The 17,562-nt window shown below is 37.3% G+C and overlaps 1 protein-coding gene across 1 annotated transcript; it reads right to left on the reverse strand.

Moving 5' to 3' along the window:
- Positions 1 to 11,624: 11,624 nt before the first annotated feature.
- Positions 11,625 to 16,489, reverse strand: LOC129282158 (uncharacterized). The gene is made up of 2 exons (XM_064113295.1): positions 15,668 to 16,489; positions 11,625 to 14,612 (listed from the first exon to the last, which is right to left on the reverse strand). Exons 1-2 carry the CDS (start codon positions 15,943 to 15,945, stop codon positions 13,964 to 13,966), a joined length of 927 nt encoding a protein of 308 aa, XP_063969365.1. The 5' UTR covers positions 15,946 to 16,489; the 3' UTR covers positions 11,625 to 13,963.
- Positions 16,490 to 17,562: the final 1,073 nt, after the last annotated feature.

Raw genomic sequence — 17,562 nt, forward strand, 5'->3', positions numbered from 1 at the left:
TGACAAGTAATTTAGCTTTTAGTGACCCTCCACATCGTGTATTAATATGAACATTTATCATAATTTGATGTATGTGGAAATAAATAAATGAATGAATAAATAAATGAGTAAATAAATAAATTAAATATTAAATCTCTCGATTTGCGACGGCATATGCGAGCAGCCTAGCCATCTATCGTTTTTGTCATTTTCTCAAAAAAATAAATTGTTTTTTATTCTACCTTCTGTGTATCAAAAGACACATTGTTTCACAACTGCTCCCGAAAAATAAAATTCATGTACATTGCATTACATATGGGGCAGCTGTTCGTATATCGGACGTCACAAATCAAAAACCTACAATTCTAACAACTTTTTAATCTCTGATGGATTTTCCTCACACTTTTACCAATATTTTGTATTGGTTTTTTTCTGCTATTTGTAAAATAAATCTTTTGTCAGAGTTCATGTCCCTCTGTCATGCATTGGGGGGGGGGGGCATTGGGGGAACAAAGTCTTGAACGATATAAACAAAAATAGGACAAAGTTGATATTATCTCCATTAAGACCCGGCACAAAAATATTCTGGTAAATAACATTCGATTTTTTTTTTCAAATGAAAATGCCGTGACAATTACGATTGTTAAAAAGTGTTTTGAAACTCTTTATAATAGTATCAGTTTCAATTATGAAACCATTGTTTCGGTGCAGACATTTTGCTTCCTGTCATTCGTTGTTGTGTGTTTTTACCCTCTTTTTCGCTCTTTTTTCTTATTTTGATAGTTTTTGGTTTCGTTATTAAGCTATATACATTGATAAGAAAATCATCCCATTTCCTTGTATATAACCATGATAACTGTCTAATTAACCTCATCGCTCTATATACCCATTGTCCAAAGTGAATGAGGATTTATCCGTCATAACCCATAATTTCGCTCTTTTTCACAATAATATTCGCAAAATCTCTGTTGGGTTGGTCGGGTCGACTTCTCAGTAGGCCTATACGATTATTGAAGTTACAGTTATAGTTTTTAAATGAACGTTCCTGGTAAACGTGATGTAAGTATGTCTAGCACCACAGGCGTACAGATGGGGGGGGGGGTCTTGGGGCCATTGACCCCCCCCCCCCCAAAAAAAAAAATAATGACCAAGAAAAAATATGAAAATGGTTGAAAATATGACATAATTTTTTTTTTAACCAAAATGGCAATTTTTCTCGCTCGCTTTGCTGTCTCTCTCTCACTGATTTATTTTTTTATATAACTTTGCCCTTTCGCCATTTTTGACCCCCCCCCCTCAATTTGTTTGGCTCATTACGCCATTTTCCATCATAGTTTATTGATTCGAAAGTCAATTAAGATTCCGGTTTCTCATTTCGCAGAATATGCGCCTAATGAGTTTATGGAAAATATTTCTAGATAAAGTCATCGATAGACCAATCCTGATTTCAGTTTGCGTAACTAATACAGACTTAATCTTGATTTTGATAAAGAAGAAGAAGGGGAAGAAACTCAGCTAAAATGGTTTGTGTTGCAGTATACCTTCTTGTGGTGTTGCTTTCAAAAGAGGCCAATTCGTTGACTTGTGACATTATCGTTGCCAATATTGGTGACAATATCAAATTACTTTGTGATGGTTCCGTGGCATCAGAGGTACGTAGAGCGGAATACTGGGTGAAATACACATGGTATAAAAATGATAGCGGTGAGATAGCTCATCTTGGATATGTTTGGTCCAGTGGAACAAAAAATATACCGCAAGCTGCAGCTAACATATCTCCAGGACCGTCTCAGCTGTACATCTATAATGCCAGTGCAGGGAAGGCCACATACACATGCATGTGGGAATATAGAAAAAGTTATAAAAAACGATATAGAAAGGAAAATGACCCAAAGAAAACCACTACACATGAATTCATCGTTGATGTGATAGTATGTTCATCGTGCTCTGTGAATCCACCGTCGCCAAGCATAACTAAATGGCCCGTAATGAATGTCAACTGCTATATAAACTACTTTTCTTTTGGAGAATTGATTGGACATATTACAATAAACGAGACACAGAATAAGGCAATTATTAGGAATAATACTCTGAGCTTCAATACAACCAGGATGCTTTATGGGGTATACCAGCAGGTCTTGTTTAATCCCGACGGCACTGGTTTTAAAGGCAGTATCAGATGTAACGTTCCAGGCCTTCAGGTTGGCAATGCATCTGACGTGTCTGATGAACTGACAACCTCTAGAGAACCACAAAGTTCCAAGAATTTTGGTTCTACATCAGTTCCAGACTCGCTTCAGCCATCTTTCACCACTTCATCAAGTAAACTTCCCCCAACCATAATCGTCATCGCCATCACTGGTTACGTCGGGTTAGTAACGCTTCTCGCATTGATCATCATAGTTCTTTGCCTGCGACTGAAACAACTGCGAAAAGGAATGCAATTTCAAGACCCCGAATCAAATGGTATTGGCAATGAAGCTACGACAGGGGAAGGTGTCGCTTCTAATTATGAATCTCTTGATAGAGATCATGGTGGCATTTCTCTGTATACTGGACTCAACCTTCCAGAGAAGACAGAAGATCCAGATGAAGAAGGTTCGGAATCCCAGAATAGACCAACATCGGTCATTGAAGGACCGATATACGAAGATGTTCTGTAGATCATAATGATTGATGGAAGAAAATACAGAAACTCGGAAATTTGGCATAATTGGGTGTTGAGAGGATATAGAATTTCTATGAACTGAAGACCTCAGCATGCTCAGGGAAAATCTGGGCTAAGTCTAACAAACAGTTATTCAGATCATTCTCCAATTTCGTTTGATCTGAAATTGAGCAATTATTAAGGTGAGGAGATATATATTAAATCAAATTGCGCAATTTGAGTTCGATATCAATCTATATATCCTAACTCTCTATGAGACGGGATCCTGGTATCTACAATTCAATATTTATGATTTTTCGTGCTTTATTTATTATCAATGTTTTCAAAAGCAAAAACCAATAGATAATCGTAAACAGGAAGAAAAAAATCATGTAAATAATGCCATGATCTGTTGTAGACATTCGACTGAGACAATCATGATATTTTGTCACGGAAGTTTAATTTTATAAGTTTTATCGCATTAGAATTACTTTATCAAAATTTAATAGTTATTTATTCAATACACTGTTAGAAATAATTCAAATAACGCTGTTGACTATTATTTTGAATCACACAGTAGTAGTTTAAATAGTTTAAACAAGTGTTTGATTTCTTAAAGAAGTGTATAATATCTTAAACAACCAAGCTTGAATTATTGATAATTAGATATTTAAATTTAAACTTTGTTTTTTTTTATTTAGATTTTAAACACTTGTTTAAAATGTTTAAACAACTGATGTGCGATTCACATATAGTAAACAGCGTTGTTTAAATTATTTTTTATCAGTGTAGAAAACAATTGTTTGTAAAGATGGTATTGATTCCATATGATCAACACTTAACGTATTCCGCAAGCATCCATGTTAGGCCCTTTATTTTTTTATTTTGTGTATCAATGATATTCAATATGTAATCCCAAAACTGTATATCCAGTAATATTTGCAGGTTATACAGCTATAACCTGTAACAAGGTAAATATACCGATGAAATATCAAAATGGGGCAAAATATCTATCCATGATACTATAATAATTTTAATATGCAACAGGTTTCAAATGCCATGTTTCTTATGGTGTTATTGATGAAAATCTAGCTTTGGGCTTCACAGTCATTTCAATATTTCACCTATATTCAAGAAAGGCAGTAAGGCTGATTGTAAAAACTATAGACCAGTGAGTCTAACAAGCATTGTTTGTAAAATTATGGAGAAGTTAATCTGTGATAAATTGTGTGTATATTTGGTAGAGAATGATTTAATTTCTATGTGTCAACATGGCTTTGTTGATGGAAGATCAACTGTCACTAATCTTTTAGAGGTGCTTGATGAGTGGACACAGGTACTGGATGAGGGTGGTACAATTGATGCCATATACATGAACCTCATGAAAGCGTTTGATACGGTGCCTCATCGGCGTCTCCTTCTAAAGTTGGAATCCTTCGGTATCTGTGGTAAACTCCACGTATGGCTTATGTCTTTTTTAACGGGAAGACGGCAGCGTGTAGTTGTTGGTGGAAAATCGTCATCTTGGGGAGAAGTACTGAGTGGCGTACCGCAAGGTAGTGTGTTGGGTCCGACCCTCTTTTTGGTTTTTGTCAATGATCTGCCAAGTGTTGTTAAGTCTAATATTGTAATGTTTGCAGATGATACAAAGATGTATGTACGTTCTGATAGTGTTGTTGGTGTCAAACAACTCCAAAAAGATATCTCCCTTTTAGAAGAGTGGGCTAAAAAATGGCAGCTACGATTCCATCCGGATAAATGCACCGTCTTAAAGCTAGGAAAAAACAGTACAGAAGAGCAGACCCAGTATTACATGAAAGGAGAGTCTAATCTAATTACTCTTAAGGAGGTACAAGCAGAAAAAGACCTAGGGATATTAATTGATTCAAAGCTGTCTTTTAAAGACCAAGTGTCACAAGCAGCATTAAAGGGAAACAGAGTCTTAGGAATCATTAGAAGATCTTTTGTTTGTCTGGATGCAGTTACAATGTCATATTTGTTTAAAGGTCTTATCAGACCCCTATTAGAGTATGGACAAGCCGCATGGTCACCATATAAATTGAGTGAACAAAGAAAGTTAGAAAGTGTACAGAGGCGAGCCACAAAAATGATTCCAGGTTTTAGAAATCTGTCTTATATGGAACGTCTCATGAAACTAAAATTACCGAGTCTTGCTCATAGGCGAAGGAGAGGTGACATGATTGATGTCTACAAGTACATGACTGGAATATATTACACACAACACAACCTTTTCACTAAGTCGCAAAGGAGGTCTAGAGGTCATAGGTTGAAGTTGGAAAAGAAATTTTCTAGGCTTGATATTAGAAAGTACTTTTTTAGTAACAGAGTCGTAGATATGTGGAATAGTCTTCCTGACAGTGTTGTTTCAGCCTCTTCAGTCAACTCCTTCAAAATTTGTCTAGATAGGCACTGGTCAAAGAATTATGATTTGCTCTATAAGCCAGTGTAGGCAGTATTGTCTTTGTTTTCCCAAGGTTTTTAGCACACATGTACAAACTTCTGATAGTCCTTTCTCGTGTTAAGTACCGGTATATATATTTTGTTTTAATAACATGGATACTGTACTACCACCAGAGGAGATACTACGATCGATGAACAGGCACTCAACTCAAGCCTACAGCATCGTGGACTTAAAGTAAAGTAAAGTAAAGTAATATTATGCAGCGGATTTTCTCATGTGCATTCAGTGCATTGCGTATAAAGACATTAATTTTAACTCCTTTTGATTTTCTTTTTTAAATTTAGATGATTAAAAATATCTACAATGCAATAATTCTTCCTCTGTCTTGCACTTTGACTGGGGAAATTGTGCTAAAACTCTTCTGAATCAAGTACAAGTTTTATTAAACGAGCACTACGTGCAATTCAGCAGATGTATTGGACGAGCCATGCCTATGAATGTTTTGACCCAAAATATATTATGGCGCAATATAAATGTTGTGGATCATTATCATCATCAATGCAATCTCTCATCCAAGATCTCTCTCTGAACATCTTTTTTAAATCAATGTATTTACTGTATTTCAACTGAACATGAACTGCACGTTTGATGTACAATAAACAATAGTTACCCCCTCCCTATTTTCGATAATGTTCAAATTGTAAAAAGATGTCCATCCGCACCACTTATACGCACATTCTCGTCGATTAAGATTTCAGACTTAACGTTAATCAGAAGAACATTCTGGAGTGTTTATCTATAGCCCCCTTTTAAACGAAAATACAAAATAATACAATGAAGGATTTTTAGGCTGTATTATTTCACATGCTTGGAATCCCCCTTTCTTCCACACTACTTTTCTTCGTATTGTTTTTTAAGGTACTTAGATGAGCGCGGCCCCTGGCGCGGCCTTTTAAAGATCAGTGACCTCTACTGGTTGAGCTTGGCTCATCATGTTCTTCTTTCTTTGTACTTATTCCTTGTATATTTCATATTAATATCTTTGCATGTATTTTACATGTTTTTTTTTTACAAGAATTGGAAATAGATTAAATGAATTAGTCGTATTATAAAATAATGCACAGGTTTTAGTGTTTAAGCGATGATTTAGCGTAAGAAGCAGCTAACAGGCATGAGTGCCGAGCACTTACCCAAAATTATGAATACCTAGATTGAAGTTTGAACAATTGTCTGAAGTTTAAGAGCTAATTGCTCCGTCATCGTGTGTGGATATGATATCATTAGAAAGTATGATTATTAATATTTACAATGATGTATTTTGTTCTGCTAATGTAATCATCAAATGTACTCCTTATATAATGCATGATGCAAAACTATATGAATAATCAGATCGCCGAGAAAGATTTAGAACGAAGATTAAAAATCATTATTTTCGTTCTATTTCTTTAGAAAAAGGACTTGAATTAACAAACACACACACGCACCTCACACACACACACACACCCTCTCACGCATCCCACTAACTAATTCAAATTGGCAATTGAATAAATTATAACATAGTGGAACCTTAACTGAGTGTGTTTATGCCTTATTTTTCTTCTACTTTGCATAATAAGCATGAGCATTGCGATTTTGTAATGTGAATTGGTATCTAAAATAAAATGAACATTCTAAGATATAAATATGATTTTGATGTAGTTTTTGCCACTTCTTTTCTCATAAAAGGAAGGATTTGACAAGTCTAAGCAATGACATTCACCATCAGGTTTAAAAACGAATATGAAAACCGAAAGCGTATAGGAATAAGATAGCAACAGGCACTGAAATCTTCAAATCCACAATGCCTTGTCCCATTTTGCAGCACATTGTTGTCGCCACTTGCACAGATTGTTGCCGGCGTCAATCTGTGCTCCTTGTGCAGTGTCCCCGGCAGTGTCCCGTACGTGTATCTCCCAATTGACGACAATAGTATGCAATAAAATAAAAAACCTAACTGCACAGATTTGTCGCCATTTTTATTTTGAAATTTTATATTTTATATTTTATTTGACATCATATTCGATAACGAAGTGTGGCGTACATGGCGTGTAATCGCAGGTCCTGGGTAAGATACATAATAATGTGAGTTTTTTTTTCAATCGATCGCTACGCCATCTCGCATGACAATTGATACTGATTCATCGCCAGGTCGGAGGGGGGGGGGGGCTCAAATTGCAGACCCCATGTAGCCTACGATAGGCCATTTTTCTTGTATTGAAATTACAAATGTCACACATTTTTAGAGCCCCACAAAGTCCCCCCCCCCCAAAAAAAAAAAAAAAAAATAGTCTAGACTACTCTAGATCGTATTGAGGTGTTACCCTGTCTAGAGGACGGTTAAAGATCACACAAAACAACTACAAAACGAAACAACAACTTAATAAATTTTACCCAATTATTGGCATCCTAAAACATGATAAGAATACGCATTTTGGGCATTGGGGTATTTTCTTTGTGTGTGTGTTTGTGCTGCTGTGTACGATATTAATCTGATGCAATTCGGGTCGATGTGGTTATTTTTCATCTTTACATGACCAGATTATGACGATATTAATTGACCAATCAACGATGAATAAATTTACAACTCTATATTATGGTCAGATTGTGACATGATTATGTCTTGATTTATTGATTAATCAACGACGTTTCCTGCAGTGGAGTACCTGGAAATCTCGTCAGGAGTGGCAAACTCTGACAACTTAACTTTCCAGCCAAAAGAATTGTCGACAAAGCATGTAATTTTCGTGTCCATTGGTTCTGTCAGCTGGGTGCATTCTGCCCCCCCCCCTCCTCCGGCCCTTATACGATTAGCGTCCTCGAGTGGTATGGGAAATTCAGAATTCAGAAGTCAACGGGTTAAGATTTTTCAAAAGGGTTAACAGGAAGTTTGTAGAAGGGGGGGGGGGGTTGTTACCTATACGAGGTAGCATAGAAGCCTAGGTGTGTCATGAGTTGCGAGATTAAAATCAGTCCCAAAGAACCTTTAAATAAAGTTTCTTGCAGGCATGTATTGAGAGTGAGGTTTATTTTCAATTGGTCTAATGCCAATTCGTCCAACTACCAACTCGTCCACTATCATTTGGTCTACCATCAGTTCATCCACTATCCATATGGTATAATTGCCATTTCGTCCATTCACCATTTATTCTCATAACCAGTTGGTCCCATAGCCATTAATTTTAGTCTATATACCATTTGGTCTAATTGGACTAAGTGTTAATTGGGCGAAATGATTGTAATAGAATGTAAATTAGACCAACTGGCTATGATACGAAATGGTCATAGACGAACTGGTGGTTGATTGATTGATGGACGGAACGACATTAGACTAAATAAAGTAGACCATGTGATGAGTGGACGAGTTGGCAGTAGACGAATGGCAATTAATGATGGAGGTAAAGGGGGGGGGGGGGGGGAAGGCCCCATATAGATGTCCTAAACCATTTCAAGATTTTTCGTGATTTTCGTGATTTCATGTTGACACGCTTTTCAGATATATTTTTATGGTATATAGGTTTTCCACAATCTCCTTTCAGGTGCTGCGCTATATAGGCAGGGGACGACCGCCCACATAATATTTGTTTGTTTTATTGATGAGAAAAGAGGAGTAAAAGAGCGGAAGAGAGAGAGAGAGAGGGAGTCGGAAAGAGGGGGGGGGGGGGGGAGGGAGATCAGGGGGAGAGGAAGGGGAGGGAGAGAGAGAGATTCATATATTAAATTAGGATATTCAGGTACAAATATATGCAAAACCTTGTTTTTCGTCAATTCTTGATGGAATGGAGGGGGCGCTATTATATTTCATTGACCATTTATCATTCAGTACGAAGTCTAAATCTAGAAATAGACGTTGTTACATTTTGTTAAAATAATGAAGAAAAATATAATAAAACATAATAATATAATAAAAACGAATCAGGCTGGGCCGCAGAACGATTTTGAATGTGTGTGTGTGTGTGTGGGGGGGGGGGGGGTGACCATGCAAAACCCAGGCAAAAATTAAGGGATATTAATAAGTATCAAGATCGGGATTTTTCTGATACATCATATATATTGGTGATATACATCATATATATTGGTATACGTACATTGGTGATGTATATCTTTTTATCTGATTGTTAAGAAAGCATGAATACTTGTTTATAAGCAAGCAAACTTAGGACCGTATGTTTAAGGTCCTCGCCGAGGGACCTTGTCAATGAGGATAACGGGCCGTTGGCGCGCTAAGTGGGAATCGAACCCGGGTCTCCGGAATCCGAAACCCCCGCTCTTCCGACCAAGCTATCACCCCTTCATATACAAACTCCCCTGAAACTTCTGACATTAGTAAATTGTAGTAATAGGAACAGAAAGTAAATTGAGCTGGTAATAAACTAAACAAGAACGACTTTAAAATAAACCAGAAACTTTTAGGCCTTATGGAATTTTCCAACACCCTTAACTTCCGTCCCTCCCTCTTTCTCTTATATATATATTTCATTCCTTTCTCCGTTTTTCAACATACAAATAAAAAACAACATTGGACACACCTTTTTGTTTGTATTTCACATTTATAAGAAATATTCATTGAAAATGTCGAAGGACCACCACGTTGCAGACGTATGGTCTTGATGGTGGTCTACCAAACTGTCCCAAACAGAATGAGGGATAGGAGATTGAGAATGGCAGGACACTGTGCGCGAAATCCGGAATTATTGGCAGAAAAAAAATCTGGGTAAAAGGTAATCTGCAGGCACAGACCATTAACACATAAGTCTTCACACAAGACTAGCACATGAAAAACTTGCTACACATGTCATTGTAGGATGTGCATTCAGACCACTTAACTCGAGTGAAGGGTTTGCACAGCAAGCACGACTTTCAATTGACTGCTTTTAAAGGACAAGTCCATCCCAACAAAACTTTGATTCGAATAAAAGGAGAACAAATCAACAAGCATAACACTAAAAATTTCATCAAAATCGGATGTAAAATAAGAAAGTATATTAAAGGTCTGTGCCTGCAGACTAGAATGGGAATGGCAAACAATCATCAGTCACCCAAATTATGCACATCACTCGTATCATTTCTGGTTGTTTTTAACAAACAACATTAATGTTTTGGGGTACAAACATCCTTGGTACAAAACAATATATACATAACTTGTAATTTACAGCGTGGGGAATGATTCGAGGTCGATAGGGGTATGATTGTTAACAAGTTCAAGGTTCATATAGAAAATACTGGCCTAAGGCTCTCACAGTTCCTCAAACACAAACAATAATGTGATTCGTATACGATCATTCTCAAATCAGAGAATCGCGAGTTAGAAAACCGAAATTTCACACTATGGACAATAAAAGAAAACTGAATTGCATTGCATTCCCTGTTCAAAATGTTCCCAGATCCAAGGATATTGAGCATGCTGTAAAGGTATAGTGCAAAGCTCACAGTCATGACCTGATGATTATACTTTGCCAAACTCACTAATACTCAAACTGAATTGATGGGAAAATAACAATGTTACGTGTATTTCACTGTACCGTGACATTAAAAGAACTATGGGTTATACCACCATTCATAGTAAAGTGTATTGACATCTATTTCATACAGCATACCATTTATATAATGAATAAATGATAATCAATAATACATAGATTTTAATCTATTTACAGAATATGGAAATGCAGCAATATTATACATCCATTGTATATAATTGTGTGATATAAATCGATAGATTACAGTTTTGCAGGAGAGACTGTATGAGAAGCTCAATATATATTTAAACAATCCAACAATCAAATAAACAAAAATAAACTCCAAAACTTCTAACATAAAATACTTCCAACTATAACGGTCACCATTTTTAAATGCTCGTTAAGATGGGATCAGAGGCGTCGATCCTGGGGGGCAGGGGGGCGATCGCCCCACCAATGAAAATATTGGGGGGCAAACATTTCGTCTTGCCCCCCAATAATTCCGCATATGCAAAAAATAAAATAAGATTGTAATGTTACACCGAAATCAGCAAGCGAGATTGAGATACACAACTCGTTCTTTATTTAAAATCGTGCTCAAAATGTCCGCTTTTCAGATTGCAATATAAAAAAATTTCAGCTCGCGCTTCGCGCTCGCATCACTTCTGTAGCAAAAACCCATAATTTTCATGATTAATTAGGTTAATAGAATGTCCCGTTTTCAGTTCGAAACCTCAAAAGAACTCCCGCTTCGATTTGCAATAATCTTTTGTTGGATATATATCTTGTTCTTTATTAAATACGTCAATTAAACTCAATTTTCATCAGATCGAAATATCAAAATTTTCAGCTCGCGCTTCGCGCTCACGTCTATTGTTTTTTTTTAGATACCCATCTTAATCACTGGTACCAAAAATGCTTAGAATATCAAGGTTTCAGTTCAGAATACAAAGAAATTTCAGCGCGCGCTTCGCGCTCGCATTAATTTGTTGGTGAGATATGTGTCTCTATCTCCTGAGTCATATATATATATTTATATATATATATATATATATATATATATAGGCGTGTGTGTGTGTGATCGAACGCCTTTGGAAAGTTGATTCATGATTTTGCCCCCCCCCCCAATCTGAAAAGTGGATCGACGCCCCTGGATGGGATTCTTTCTTTGGTTGTTAACGTAAATAGAAACCCCCTCCCCCCCCCCCCCCCGAAAAAAAGAAAAAGAAAATGAATAAGGAATGACACAAGTTCGAAATTAACCCAGTTAATAATAAACATGCGATGAATTCTGAATTAAACTAATTAAAATTAATGTCACATTCAGACCGCGAATACAAGTTTCAACCGAATTAAAAAACAGCATCTTTGAATTCGATATCCATCGAAATTTCACTAAATTCATTCCCTCTGCTTTTTTCATTTGTACATGTACCTATTGTATTCAAAATGAAATGATCATTACCAAAAGCCCACAAAATTAACATTACTTTGCTTTATCATACTTTTCATTGAATTCTGAAGCAATATTCCTATGAACATGTCGGAATATCATTCTGTCTATATATAGTAATTAGAAAAAAATACGAAAGCTTCATAACGGCTGTATTAAAATGAATGAAATTCATATTAAAAATGAAATACATGAGTAAAAGTGTCTGCTTGTTAACTTCAGATCAAATATATTAAAAAACATAATTATAACACATACACAAAAACTGATGTTTATCGAGATATAAGGAAAAACATTATAATTATTCTAACCATCAAATTTCTAGCAATCAATGTGAAAGACTCGAGATCCTATGACTCGTTTATCCCAATATAAATTCATCCTTTTTATCACAAATTAATCGGTCAAAACACTGAACCAAACATCTATAGAATCAACGACCAATGTGCTGGTGATTAATACTGTATCCCAACAAAATTATTTTCATTCTTTATATCTATTTTTGTTGTTTTTCGTTTTTGTATTGTGATCATGGCAATCTATAGTATATATTGTGATAATGGACGATTTATAATAAAAATGTAAATATATGTAAAAAAAACCCACATATTGTTTAAAAATTACCACATAATTTCCTTGATTTTGACCGCTTTTTTTGGGTCGAACGCAATCGTACGAATATATCGATCATGCACATTGTCTATTTTGCCCAGCGTTTTAAGAGTACCCCACTAGCTGCTGAAAGGGAACTCCTTAAAAATGGAGAAACGGAAATGATAGCTTGACGATTATGTGAAGTGTGGAGAAACTCAAAGCCGAAGTGAGGAGCGGAGATAGAGAGCTGATAATCATCCGCATAAAAAGGATTATTTTACGAACATAAAGAAAAAGAAGAGCTTGTTTTTAACACCCATCGAAGATCATGCTGCATGTGTAAAATTAGGAATGTCATTTTAGCCCCTCTTATTTCCAGCTGTTTTGACATCCAGGCAACAAGCTATGGAATGCTTAATAATTACATTTCTCCACTTAATTTATTTACATTCGCAAATGATTAGCTATCCAGCCCAAGTAAACAAAATCATGCTGGTCCCTTGGCCACTAGCTAGCACCAGGGACCCGAACGGGGACCCGAATAAGTAAGCAAGAAATTTGGGGAAAGAAAAAAAATCCTTCCGTCTACGAGAACCATAGTGGTATTATGCGAGTTATGCTTGGCCTGCCGAGATACGGTGGGGCAATGTAGATAAATGCCAGTTGTATAGCAATGATTTTATTTCCTATAATGAATCCGATTCAAGGGCGGGGGGGGGGGGGAGAAGAGGCAATACCCCTAACTTTTTGAAGCACTGAAATGTGTCCCCGTTTACCAAGAAAAAATGCTCCCAATTAGATTTTGACTTATAGTGCCACTTTTATTGCTACTACCCCCCCCCCCAACGAAAATATATTCCGCCGCCCATACTCTCACATGTCTGTTTATACGTTTAAAGATGTATAAGTTTATTCGTTCTGTCGTTTAAAGTGGGGTAGATAAGATATTTGTGTTATTTATCTTTGTTTCAAAATAAAAAAGTGCCCCTTTCAAAAGAGGAAGTGCCTCCCCCTTCAACTTCACTCCGCCGCCCCTTAATCTAATCAAATGACCACCCACGTGTTTGTATGTGTAAATAATATTACGTTTGAAATGGTTATGGAAGAAGCTGAGAAATTCGAAAAACATGCATGAAATTCGACACGATGTCGGGTCATTTCCAAGCAGGAACAAGTTACTGTCGCACATGTTCTTATCTATTACGTTGGTTATCTTCAGTGTGACCGTTTTTCCGTTAGGTTTCATGATTTCACAAAGTTCAGTTCGATGAAAATATTGTACCAGATCTAGACCTGCAATGATATATAGGGATATCAACATTGGTTTAACAGACTTTATCATGAATGAAATCAGGACGTACTGGAACTACTTTTATTCATGTTATCCGCGAAGCGTACATTTCCTGATAACAAGCCATCGAAGAGTCGGATGCTTTCAGCACATCACTCGTTAGTTCGTCACGGGACGGTATCGGAGATGGGGACAGAAAACCCGTCGTGTTCAGCAAAGCTCCAACAAAGTTCTCTGCGTTATCCATTATATTCTCTCCAACGAGTTTCCACGACTGATACGACTCCACCGTCGCTTCCCACGTCAAGAGCGAGTCCGAGTACGGAAGACCAGCCGCGTGGCAGTACTTGGACAGCATCGGGCCAGGATTCTCAAGAAGATCAGTTGAATCGATCACGACGGGATTCGGATCGATGTTCTCGCGGACATACTTCCACAGTTCGTGATTCTTGGTGATATACTCATCGACGCGCCGACTTGGTCCACCTCCCAAGAACTCGATGTCGAAATCATCAATGTCCTCTTCTTTCAGCCGCCCAATCGCCAACATCTGCGCACACAGTGCCTTCCGGAATGAGCGGTAGACCAGGTATGGGTGTCGGATGAGGAAAGTGTGTTTAAAGCCTGTAGGAAGATAATGACGCAAGGTTTCCGAGTGAACAGCAAGGCCGAAGTCTTTGACGAACACGCGTTTACTAGTCGACTGCTCCAGAGAACTCTTGACAGCAGAATAGCTGTAGGAATTAAAAAAAAAAAATAATAATCTGGATGAAAATTTCATTTGATTTAATTGATCTGCCTTAGCTCCGACGGGCCTAACCGAACGAAATAGGTTTTATCCCGGGGAAGGGGCCACTTGACGAGTGGATACCATGCGCGACCATGGGGTCTCGAAAAGCACCCTTAACAAGTATTTTCCATATTCTGAAAATGCACCCCTTAACAAGAATTGGCGTTTGAAACCCCACCCTTAACAAGTATTGGGGAAAAAAACAATACCCTTGGCAAGAATTTCCTGAATTTAACCCCTAAACAAGTACAGCGATATTGTAATTGTTATATGTCACGGACGTCGGTTTTACCTTTACCTACATCATTGGGTTTAGTACGGCTCCACTTTCCACACCTCGCGCAATTCGGACTCTAAACACGTAGTGTTGACTGTTGGGGCAAAAAGTACATCCTTTATAACACATTTTAGTCATTTTTATACCCTCGCAAATTTGACCCTAAACACGTAGCTTTCCTAACGAAATAGATATCTTTTTCTTTTTTCATTATTTTAGTGTTTTTGACACCCTTATTACGCTACGTACGTAACGTGCCCTATCTTGAAAAAAACATCCCTTTTACGTGTTTTTTTTTGGTCGCGCATAGTATCCAGTCGTCAATGTAAGTGCCCCCCCCCCGGTTTTTTATTCGAACTCCTAATTGACCTTGATTATGTTTTCTTGTCTTAAATCATTCATGATTTGCCTAGGCGCTTGAGTGCCTAGACAGCCAAGCTAAAGCCGGGGTATAACTACTAATAATAGCAGGTAAATATACCTATATTATTCTTATTCTGATGATTTTTTCTGCAACAGAACGGCTGCATAGAAGCATGGACCTAGGTCCATGATAGAAGCAATTAGGGATTTGTTCAAAATTTGATAATAATCTATATGACATGCTAGATGACGAGAACATCTTCAAATATTTTTTGTGTGAATATGCCTATAGTGACTTAAAGAATGAAATAATCTACAAACTTCAGTATCAGGCTAAAATCAGTTGAAACATTCCTTACGGTAGACGTTGGCGATTAACCTTGACAGATTGTGAACCTAAGAACCCTTCGATGCCGACGGCAGCTTTGTCGAACAGTTCCTCGTTCCCTTCGTACGTGTAAGGCCAAGGCCCCTCCTTGTCTATCAGTCCCAGGCGTAGCATTTCGTTGTGGGCAAACTGGGATTGCTGGTAGGGTTCGATCCATACCTCGTTGCCCGGTATAGCAGTGACACACTTTGCGAAGAGGTTGGACGTGCAACGAGGCGCACACCACAGAATCACCCTAGCAGACGACATCGTGTTCCCGAAGCACACACTGATACAAAAAACGATTTACGCCCCGTAAGCTCCACTGTCGTGTTCTAGCGTACAGTTGGCGTAATTGTCTCCCCTTGAATAATATTCAGATATCACAATAATGGCAGCAAAGGCATTATTGTATTATGGTCAGCAATGAGTTTAGAATGGTTCACAATGGCTTTGAAAACATCGAGTCAGTGCACCATAACATAAAGCATTCTAACAGACAGACCCGCTCCGTGTATTGTGTACGACACGGCGGAATATTATGTTCTCCTGCGTGCAGTTTGTGGGTGTTCGTCTGCGAAGTCACAAAATTGGAAAGAGAGCAAGATGGTAGACTTCTCTGGATATCCCTGAAGATGTGACATTCCTCAGTCGTTTCCACAACCCATCCTGTTCGATCAAAATGAATTAAAATTGACATCTCGTTGGCCACCCCGATAAGCTAGAGCGCGTGGAAATTTAAGAGATGTTTCCATACATCTCACAAGTGACAAGCCGTAGGCTGGAAACCAGCATCAATAAAGCACTTTGCATTGGTCGCATCGGAGGTCAATGCCCCAGTTCTTGTTTAATACTCTTAGTCTACAAATTCAGTCACCTTCAGGAAAACTCATCTCTGTCTGTCTCTCTCTCTGTTTCCCTCTCCCTCTCTTCCTCACTCCCTATACATGTACGTGTCTTTGATATGCTCTAATCTAATAATTCATCAGACCTATAGGCCCGATGAATCATTATAGTTTGTTTATGGTCTGCTCATGAATCATAAAGCTAGCTATATACGGTATGCCTGAAATTGAAAAAAAAAATGGTCCTTATTCTAAAGTCCGGTTTAACTTAGACCATTATTGAGGAAAGCCGAAAGTGTCAAATAAATTATTAACATTGAATCTTTCTTAAGATTATTGTGCTCTTTCATTATGCTATCATGGCAAAGAAATTATAGTTTAATATATTTATTCTCAGAAAATTATGAATGATCTGAGTGACATGGTGCGCTAGTGCCCTTTGGTAAGGCATTTATCCTCATTACCAGGTCCCTCGGAGAGAACCTTAAGCCGTTGGTCCCCTGGTTGCTTGCTCACAGGCATTCGTGCTTTCTTAGCAGTCAGGTAAAACAACCTCGGTATAACATAACATGAGAGCTGATAAATCGAACCTATACACTATTTATAAATTTGTGTCACAAATGGAGAAGTTCACCCTGAAGAAAAGTTTGTCGTAAAAAAGGCAGAAAAATAATAAAAAATACTGGTGAAGGTTTGAGGAAAATCCATTTAAGATTAGGAAAGTTATTAGAATTTCAAGTTCTGGATTTGTGACGTCACAAACGAGCAGCAGCCCCATAAGAATATGTAATATAAATGCATGAATTTCAATATTTTAATGGTTTGTGATGACTTATTTTTGATCGCTTTTGAGTCAGGAACGGATGTGAAATAATTTGTCTATTAATATACTTAAGGTACAGTAAAAACCATTTTCAATTTTCCAAGAAAATTAAATTTCGTTGATTTTCTTACCATACGATATGTAGGAAAGCTGCTCGCATAATGATATGACGTCACAATTCCAATTATTAAAATTATAGTAACTTTTTTACTCTTTGAT

Source organism: Lytechinus pictus, chromosome 18 (assembly GCF_037042905.1).
Source record: "Lytechinus pictus isolate F3 Inbred chromosome 18, Lp3.0, whole genome shotgun sequence".
Lineage (NCBI taxonomy): Eukaryota > Metazoa > Echinodermata > Echinoidea > Temnopleuroida > Toxopneustidae > Lytechinus > Lytechinus pictus.